The 9,850-nt window shown below is 37.8% G+C and overlaps 1 protein-coding gene across 1 annotated transcript in view; it reads right to left on the bottom strand.

Annotated features, from left to right (window-relative positions):
- Nucleotides 1-597: 597 nt before the first annotated feature.
- LOC107702561 (peptidyl-glycine alpha-amidating monooxygenase B-like) overlaps nt 598-9,850 on the bottom strand; it is a 53,317-nt gene continuing 44,064 nt past the window's right edge. The window contains exons 17-27 of the mRNA XM_016504918.1: nt 9,516-9,647; nt 8,763-8,879; nt 8,475-8,547; nt 7,441-7,651; nt 6,323-6,526; nt 6,001-6,119; nt 5,220-5,319; nt 4,195-4,248; nt 3,457-3,732; nt 3,307-3,369; nt 598-1,403 (exon numbers count right to left, since the gene is read on the bottom strand). Of these exons, the coding sequence (XP_016360404.1) occupies nt 1,225-1,403; nt 3,307-3,369; nt 3,457-3,732; nt 4,195-4,248; nt 5,220-5,319; nt 6,001-6,119; nt 6,323-6,526; nt 7,441-7,651; nt 8,475-8,547; nt 8,763-8,879; nt 9,516-9,647 (1,528 nt within the window). The 3' untranslated portion in view covers nt 598-1,224. The remainder of the gene's footprint in view (nt 1,404-3,306; nt 3,370-3,456; nt 3,733-4,194; nt 4,249-5,219; nt 5,320-6,000; nt 6,120-6,322; nt 6,527-7,440; nt 7,652-8,474; nt 8,548-8,762; nt 8,880-9,515; nt 9,648-9,850) is intronic.

The raw sequence follows: 9,850 nt of genomic DNA, 5'->3' as shown, positions 1-9,850 counted from the left end.
GTCCTCTTTTGGAAGACCAAACAAAGTAGTTTCGCTTTCACAACGAAACACACAGCGTCTTCACAACATGGTGGCGGCAACACTACAGCGAGAACAAACGTTACGCCTTCTTTCTTTGCGTGAACAGTTGGGTGCATTATGCAAATCTTCCCACATAGTGAGGTAGACATGTGGGGGCGTGTTAGAACGAGCCGTTTTAGGTAGGCGTGGTTAACTCTTAACTTTTATAAAGAATATCTCTTTGGATTTGAGACTTTAGTCTTTGCAACTTTACAGATCTTCTTTATGCACCAAGAGCTTGTAACACTCCAAAGAGAAAGGAACAACTGAAATCACATATGACCCCTTTAATTCTACTAATTTCATACATCTTCACGATTCGTAACCTACAGGCTAAAAAAGTCTGAATCTGAATTCACAGTGCACTAATATGACACTGCCTTCAATTAAACAAAATATAGGCCCGTGTACTGTATTTACATGACACATTTTCCACCCTCTTCCCCTAAACCACAATAAAGTTTTCCCCTGATAAGCAGTGTAGTGTAGTGTGAACTTTCTCTCAATATGCATGAAGATACTTCATACAGCCGGTAGAAAGAGCTGATGCTTTGCAGACACTTTATTACACAAATAACATTGTTACTGAAAATAGTTTTCTTGCAATAAAACCTCAGTATCACAACAAATATCAGACACATCTCACATTAGCTTTGAAAATGTAGTAAATACAGCCTTAAATTTGTAATCATCTTTTCTTTTTTTTTCAAATCAGCTGCAAAAAACAACTCTAATCACAGGTGACAGTAGCAGCTCTTAAATATGTGGCACATCTGTAGTAATATATAGGTGCTGCAGAAGGCGAAATACATAAAGGCACAAACATACAGAAATGTTATGACACAAAATGCCTGGATCAATTATATATTAATTGCACTGCTATCAGACTGATAAATTATTGGAAGAGATTGACTAGCTGTTCATCATTAAAACTAAATAAATAATCTACTTTAATGCTCCTGTTAAAAATAATAATCAACTGTCTTTATCCTCAAAATGACCAGTGCTCTGAATCTCCACGTGGTCCCTTAAAAGCTTCAATTAAAGTGGCAGTCGTAGGTTTCAACATTTTCACACGAGATAAAATGTTTCAGCAGCTGATACAAACAAATACAGAGGCGATTAAAGTAGATCCCGACAGCGCTAGCAGAAAGCGTTGGCTCTTTAGGACGAGGACATCGGGGCCGGCGGCGCAGAGTACTCCTCGTTCTCGGAGTCGGTGCCGTCCTCGTCGTCTTTCTCCAGGTCGCTTCCCTCGGTGCTGAGCCTGTCGAAGCCGTGTCGGGTGTAGCCTTTGTGGGAGGCAAAGAAATTCCCCAGGTTCAAGCTTCCTGCAGCTTTGCCTGTGTGTGAGAAAGAGAGAGTCTTACTCGAAGCGCCTGCAGCATCTAATGCTGGGTATACACTACATGATTATCACTTGCAGACAGTTTCCTGGAGATAGCCGACAAGAGTCTGAAATCAGAGGCAATTTTGCACTCATTCACACGAGTGACATTTGCATCACGTGATCAAAGATGCGATCTAAGAAGTGCCAACTTCCAGTTTGGTGATCTTACATCATTCCCTGTATCACTTTGCACACAGAGGGTTTCATCCTAGTGAAATATAGCGTAAAAATTAGTCACCGCCCCAGTCAAGTCACCTTTATTTATATAGCGCTTTTAACAATACAGAAGTCAGATTGTGCAGAGGACTCATCTGGTTCCTGTGGTCTTGTCCCGGTGGCCGTCTGAGACAAGGTCTTCACTGGGGATCTGTCTCTGGGGCTCATCTAGTTGTCCTGGTCTCCGCTGACATCATCTTCATCATCTGATCTGGATACAGACTGGATCCGGTGGCTGCGGTGACCTCGGAATAAGGAAGTCGCCGGTCCGTTGAGTAACGTGCAAACCACAGCATGATACCCAAAATAGTCGTGTAGTTTGAAAGAAACAGCGATCCGATGACTTTGAAAATCATGGAGTTTATAATTACGTTACACCATTGCATGGAACTAGTTACTCCCCAACACTGTGTACACTATATATTGTTTCTGCGCTTATGCAGAATATATAGTGGACACAGTGTTGGGGAGTAACTAGTTACATGCAATGGTGTAACGTAATTTAATAACAAAATAAATGTAACTAATCCATTACAGTTACTGAGAACAAAATGTGTATTTAAATTATAGTTACTTATGAAAATGTTAATGATTACAAAAGGGGTTACATCTGAATATTTTCTGTAAAAAGCTAGGATATGTTGAATAAAATTAATTTGTTGCTTTGCCTGTTTTTGATGTGCACGATGCCGTCTGCCAATTAAAGGCTGTTTAGTAAAGCGATGCTATTCTGATGCTTTTGATTGGTTCTCGTTTGAATTTCTAGCGCAGCACGCCTACCAATTACATCAATCCACATTAACACTGAAAGCTTTAGGCTACAACCTGTCTGAGAGGTGATTAACTGGTTAACAGTTGAAAACATTCGCTAGAAATTTAGAAAAGTAATCAAATGTAACCAGTTACATTATTTTAAAAAAGCAATTAAAATAGTTACACTACTTATTACATTTTAAACAGGATAACTTGTAATCTGTAATCTATTACATTTCCAAAGTAACCTTCCCAACACTGATTGTGGAATAAAAACTCCATAAACTACTGAAGTCATAAAAACAAACTGCATTTGTTCTCACGTGTCGAGCATGTTTGAGCTTTCCTTCGCCGTATCTGATGTGCTTTCTGAATCAGTGTTTGTATGTGAATAAAAGCCTAAATTATATCTGGTCATCATATAAAGTGTTTGTGTTTCTTCTGAAGACTTTGATTATATGACTCGATTCATATGAAGAAGTACTTTTACGATCTCTTTATGAGCTTTTAAACTCAATGATGGACTTTCAATGGCGGAACAGAAATCAGTCACAATTTATTTTAAGGTCCAATTCTTGCCATTAACAAACCATTAACTACAACTTTTATCTAAAGTAGTTGTTAAATTCAGGTACTGGGTAGGATTAGAGATGTAGAATATGCTCATGCAGAATAAGTACTAATAAACAACCAATATGTTAATAATAGGAATGCTAATAAGCAACTAGTTAATAGTGAGAATCGGTCCCTATACTAAAGTGTTACCCAAAAGGCTTATGGGTTTGAAATAACTTGAGGGTAAATTACAATTTTCATTTTTGGGTGAGCTATTTCTTTAAGAGGCAAGTTGACCATTAGGTCTCTATAGAAAATATTACTGGAATTACCTCTGATTTTACCCAGGATTCCTCCTGCTGATCCTGAAGGCTCCAACTTCACCTGACAATCATCTTAAAAGTAGAAATCGATCAAAAACAATCCCACATACAACAACACATGAAGACTATGATGGGGGAAAAAGCATATTCCACAATTACCACTGTACATCCGGCCCCTCTTCCAGCGGATAAAGGCACCGATGGCGATGACGAGCACCAATGGGACGAGCAGTAGAGTGGTGATGATGGCGGTCGACGCGCCCCGAGCGCTCTGATTGGCTGCAGTCTTGCTCGTCTCCTTCTCCTCAGGAGCTGCCAGCGGCTGCTGATGCTGCTTCTGTGACGGCTCCTGCATCTTCTGCACGCCGGCTACTGGATTCTGCGCTGGAAACTTGGGTAACGGCTTCAGATTGGCCTGCACAAACGTTTCTGTTTCTAAAAGACAAGAAAGGGGGAATTAGATAAGAAACAAATATTACTTGCGGATTTGTGGGAATGCTTAACTGTCAAGAAAATTGGCGAAATATGACTCTGACTGCTTTTGAGAGTTTGACCCATTAAGCCTATCACAGAAGGACATTCTAAGATAATTATTTCAATTGTTGCAATGAAAGCATCACAAAGCCTCTGACGTCAAACAAATCCTTCAACCATACATGATAGGGAAAGTACATTATACACTGCATTAACTATCCGTTTCAAGAGACTGTAAGGTTCACTCTGTTTATTTACAGAATTTCCCAAAAATCACAATTAAGACTGTGTATATAAGTCTTAAAAAAAGGCAGCATTAAAAAGTACAAAAAAAAATATTGGGACACGCACCACTGTCCACTTGTGACTGGCCCAATGAAGCTTGCTGTGTCATGAAAAATGAAGACGATCCAAACAATTTACCTTCAATTTCTTGGACCTCGATTCCTCCTTTTTTAACCGAGCGATGTTCTGCCTCTGAAATGAGAAGAAAAAATCTTTAGCTTCCATTTTTGTTGTTAGAACAGACAAAATCATAGGATAAAACTGCAGGCTTGCAATAACTGTTTAATGTTTTCAATGTGAAGTTTGGTGGAATAAGAACAGGAGCACAGCATAAAATGTAAAGTGTTATTTATAATGAACTCAATATTTCATGTTTTCCATTAAGACTTGAAAGTTGGATTTTTTTGGTCAACTTTCTCTGGTTCGTCAGTTATTTCCTATAATGTAACTACTGTAATCACTAACATTGTGTAAAATTAAATGTTCTGAATATTTTATGGATTTCTTGTGATGTGTGGCAAAAAGGTGAAATAAACATCGATGTTGCTTTGCCACAAGCAGGAACTACAAGAGCAACTAGGGATGCAATATTCTTGGTAGCCGTTGGTGGCAGTGTGGTCAGAGCACTGGTATTGTTGGGATTATCGTCACAGATTTCTTGTGATGTGTGGCAAATTAAGACTGATTATGATTGCACTGCAACACATTTCTCATATTTTTATTTGAAATGTTATATTGGTATATTTATACTAACATAACTTACTTGCAGACTGAACGAACTTCATTACAGAATCTGATGCTGCGTCTCCAACAAAGACGCTCCCGTCTGCTGTAACAACAATGTCGTGTGGCATTTTAAATTCCTGAAGGAGAAACAAGATATCAGATCAACATCTGAACAAGAAGAACGGGGTAAACTGACTCATAACAAGACGTGTTTTGGTTCTGTTTTAGGCACAATATTTTGTGCTGCCACCAGTGTTGTACCAGTGTTGTGGAGAGTTACTTTTAAAAGTAATGCATTACAATATTGCGTTGGGATTATCGTCACAGATTTCTTGTGATGTGTGGCAAATTAAGACTGATTATGATTGCACTGCAACACATTTCTCATATTTTTATTTGAAATGTTATATTGGTATATTTATACTAACATAACTTACTTGCAGACTGAACGAACTTCATTACAGAATCTGATGCTGCGTCTCCAACAAAGACGCTCCCGTCTGCTGTAACAACAATGTCGTGTGGCATTTTAAATTCCTGAAGGAGAAACAAGATATCAGATCAACATCTGAACAAGAAGAACGGGGTAAACTGACTCATAACAAGACGTGTTTTGGTCCTGTTTTAGGCACAATATTTTGTGCTGCCGTTGAACTGGATCATTGAAGACATTGGTTAATAGAATGGGACTAAATACATAAAGGATATTTGTGTTGTTTAACATTTAATTATTGCAGGTTTGCGTCATATTCTGAGTTGCATTATTTTTATTCATTTTGAGGAATACTGAATCTGTTTTTTTTTTTTGTGAGTGAGATGAATTAATGCATATTCATATTTATTTTAGAACTACAGTAACATCTTCTGACTCAACATGGGGACAGGAGAGCTGTCAATCAAAAAATTGGAAAAAAATTAACTCCGATATTATCTTGTAAATTAAAAAGTAATGCATTACTTTACTAGTTACTTGAAAAAAAGTAATCCGATTACGTAACTCGCGTTACTTGTAATGCGTTACCCCCAACACTGGCTGCCACCATACAGAATGTTGCTAATATGGTAAATCGTTGTGGCTAAAAGCATCTACTACGTAAATGTGTTCATATCCACACTAGCAGCTTTTCATGTGATCAATAACTGTGCTTTGTAAGGTCAATGACAGAGTCTTTTGTGTGTTTTGAGTGTGTAAATATGAGTTAAAGCTGTAACCAGCACCTGTGCGTCTGGACTGAAGGAATCCAGGATCTCCTTGCTTGAATAACTGATAACAAAGCCTTGAAGGGGGGCGACCTGCCCATCTGGAGGCACTCCATTCACCGCATAGATGAGACCACCTGAAACCACACATTAACAACATACAGACAACAAAGCATTAGTATGTTTTTGAGCGTAATGTATTCACATTATAAATCAGGAGATGACGTCCACGTTCAATGTTATATATTTTGTTCAAATGAATATGACAACGTGATGATCCAATAAACCAACACTGATCTACTCTGTAGAGAGAGATGTATGCTGCTCTCTTCACGCATACCTTGGACAGGCGAGTATGCGATGGCGAACACTTCTCCTCCAAACTGCTCTTTTTTGATCTCCTTCACAAACTCGCCGGTATCTGCCATGAAGCACTGAATGCGTCCATGGTCTCGATCAGCCACACACAGCTCCTGTTTATCGGGCAGGAAGGTCAGACTGTGCGGGATCAAGAATGAAGCTCGCCGTTTTCTGTCCGAGGAGCCTGTGCCATCAGCAGAGAATGAGTATTAACTGAGACTCAACCTGTTTAATCCAAAACATTTTTCAGACATGAAAATATCCAGGTGAGGTGTCATTAGTAACCCTTTGAAGTAATGATTATTTTATGAAAAGTGTGTGAAAATGTGTGTTTTATGGTTGGTCACAATTGTGACCGGTGGGTTAATGTGTATATACTGAATTAAGATATTTCTGCAGTCATAACAGTTGCTATATATCTCAACCCAGCTATATTTCATCACATTCCAGGGTTACTATTATGCATCAAAACCCTTATGGATAGGAATACTGAGATTAAATTAAAAAAAATACAACCATTAACATACGCTGCCATGAAAAGTTTTTTGCCCCCCTTCCTTAATTTTTTGCATATTTGTCACACTTAAAAGATTCAGATCATCAAACAAATTTTAATATTACACAAAGATAATGCAAGTAAATACAAAATGCAGTTTTTAAAAGCTCATAAAGCTCATTCTTCTAAATGACGATTTAGGGGAAAAGGCTGTCCAAACCTGCCTGGCACTACGTAAAAAAATTAATTGCCCCCTCCTGTTAAATCATGAAAGAACTGTGATTAACCACATTATTTTAGAAAGCGGAGTTAAATTTCACTAGCCACACCCAGGCCTGATTACTGCTAGACATGTTGAATCAAGAAATCACTTAAATAGAACCTGTCTGACAAAGTGAAGCATACTTAAAGAGCAACACATCATGCCGTGATCTAAAGAGATTCAAGAACAGATGAGAAACAAAATAGTTCTGCCTTACTGATTCAATTCATCATCCCTAGCAGCAATATCAAAGTATTTCTCATTGTAAAAGTATTGTCTCGTTGCATCAATGTCAACACATTCTTTTGAACATGAAACTATTAGGAGCTTATAAGTGTACCTGCTCCCCAGTGCGAGATATATTTGCCCTCTGGTGAGAATTTGAGGATCCTGGAGTTGCAGTAGCCATCTGAGACATAGACGTTTCCAGTAACAGGGTCCACAGCCACATCTGTAGGCTGGCAGAAGTGTTTCTTGTCACTTCCTGGTTCAAAGGCTTCTCCCAAAACCAGAAGCTGCCGATCTTTACCGTCGCTGCTCAGTTTGAATACCTACATGTAGAGAAAACAGGTGCTTGAGTTACATAGTTATGCCATTTACATTATACAGTGTTTTTATACAGATACATTATTTGTGACCACAAAACCAGTCATAAGGGTACATTTTTCGAAATTGAGATTTATACATCATCTGAAAGCTCAATAAATAATCTTTCCATTGATGTATGGTTTGTTAGGATAGGACAATATTTGGCCGAGATACAACTATTTGAAAATCTGGAATCTGAGGGTGCAAAAAAATCTAAATATTGAGAAAATCACCTTTAAAGTTGTTCAAATGAAGTTCTTAGCAATGCATATTACTAATCAAAAATTAAGTTTTGATATATTTACGGTAGGAAATTTATTAAATATCTTCATGGAACATGATCTTTACTTAATATCCTAATGATTTTTGGCATAAAAGAAAAATCAATAATTTTGACCCATATAATGTATTGTTGGCTATTGCTACAAATATACCCCAGCGACTTAAGACTGCTTTTGTGCTCCAGGGTCATATTTTGGCTTGACCATTATGAAGTGTTCATTTCAGTTGTATCGTTTACCACAAATGCTTTTCAAATGAACCTTTTCAGGTGATAATTCTTATTTTATCTGGACCTCTAATAAAAAAAATCATGATTATATTGGGATTTGATAGATATTAAAAGTTATAGATATTCATACATGCATTTTCTGCCACCCATCCAGGACTGTCCTGAACTTAGCCAATTTAACCCTCCCGGATGAACCTGGTTTCTCCAAAGGTTTTTTTTCTTTTTCACTTTTACATTAAGTTTCTTGTTTCTTGAGTTCATCTGAGCATCGTTACCTGATGAAGTGCCACATCGGTCACCCAGTAATTATCGTCCTTGTCGGTAGTTATTCCATGCGGCATATAGAACCTGTTCAAATAAACATTTCATTGATGCATCAAAGATAGGAAATACAGCAAACAGCAGTACAGTGTCTACACTGCATGTTCTCATTATAAACGATCTGTCTACAGTGCAAATGCAGCTTCACTGATTAGAAATGGCAGAATTCCACTCTGTAAATTGCATTGTGCAACTAACACGAATTGTAGACATGGTGCAATAACAGAATCTCATAGACTTACATATTTCTTCCTGAGGCTTTGAGCACTTTTCCTTTGACTGGATCCACTACCATGATTGTGGACTGCTGGATTGGACCCAGATCCTTCTGCTGGTAGATGCCATTGAAATTAAAGGAGCTGGAAGGGAAAACAACTTGATTATATCATCACAACATATTCTACATAAGCAGAATTCACCCCTTTAGAAGAATAGTTAACCCAAACATAAAAATAATTGATCAGTGTTTATATGTGAAAAAAGGCATAACTGAAATCTGTTCAACATATAAAACAATCTCATCAGAAAATTTGGATTAAACTGCTTGATTATATTTACAATGTCTTTTTAAAGCTTCAAAATGTTTGCTTGCATGGACTTTCAATGGACTGACAAAAATGAATGAGAATATTATGAGAACATTAAAAATATCTTTAATAGTGCTCCAAAGATGAGCAAAATTCTCATGGGTTTGAATGACAGGCAAATGACGACAATTTTCATTTTTGGGTGAACTATTCTTTTAAGCTACAGAACACAATGCAGTGGTGCCACTGTCTTTAAATTACCTTTCATCACACACTAACATTGTTAAGAGTCAGACAATGACAACTTCATGAGCAAAAAGTCAGTGTTCGATGTCTAGATAAAAGTTCAATTCTACATCAGTTCATCACTTCACACTTTATCACTCACACAAATTCTTTTTTTTTTCCTCTGAGCTTCTAGTTGAGAAATCTTAAATGTTTGCAGTGGGTTTATATTCCGTAACGTACTTAATTCCCCATATGTGATCTCCTCTGTGGAAGATGATCAGGTCACCATTAGAGTTGAGAGCCAGACCAGACACCTGTCCCAGCACACACACACACACACACACACACACATCACAGGTTAACACATACGTACTTCATATGAATTGAGTCATATAATCGCGGACCTTTCCCGATCCCATCCCCCTCTCTCTCACCCACTTCGCTTCCTGTCGACCTATACTGTCCTGTCCAAATAAAGGCATAAAACGCCAGTGGTGGACGAAGTACACAAATCAAGTACTTGAGTAAAAGTACAGATACGTATAATAAAATATTACTCCAGTAAAAGTAAAAGT

This window comes from Sinocyclocheilus anshuiensis, unplaced genomic scaffold (assembly GCF_001515605.1).
Source record: "Sinocyclocheilus anshuiensis isolate Anshui unplaced genomic scaffold, SAMN03320099.WGS_v1.1 scaffold210, whole genome shotgun sequence".
Lineage (NCBI taxonomy): Eukaryota > Metazoa > Chordata > Actinopteri > Cypriniformes > Cyprinidae > Sinocyclocheilus > Sinocyclocheilus anshuiensis.
Note: the sequence above shows the minus strand (reverse complement) of the source record. Positions and strands in the feature narration are given on the sequence as shown.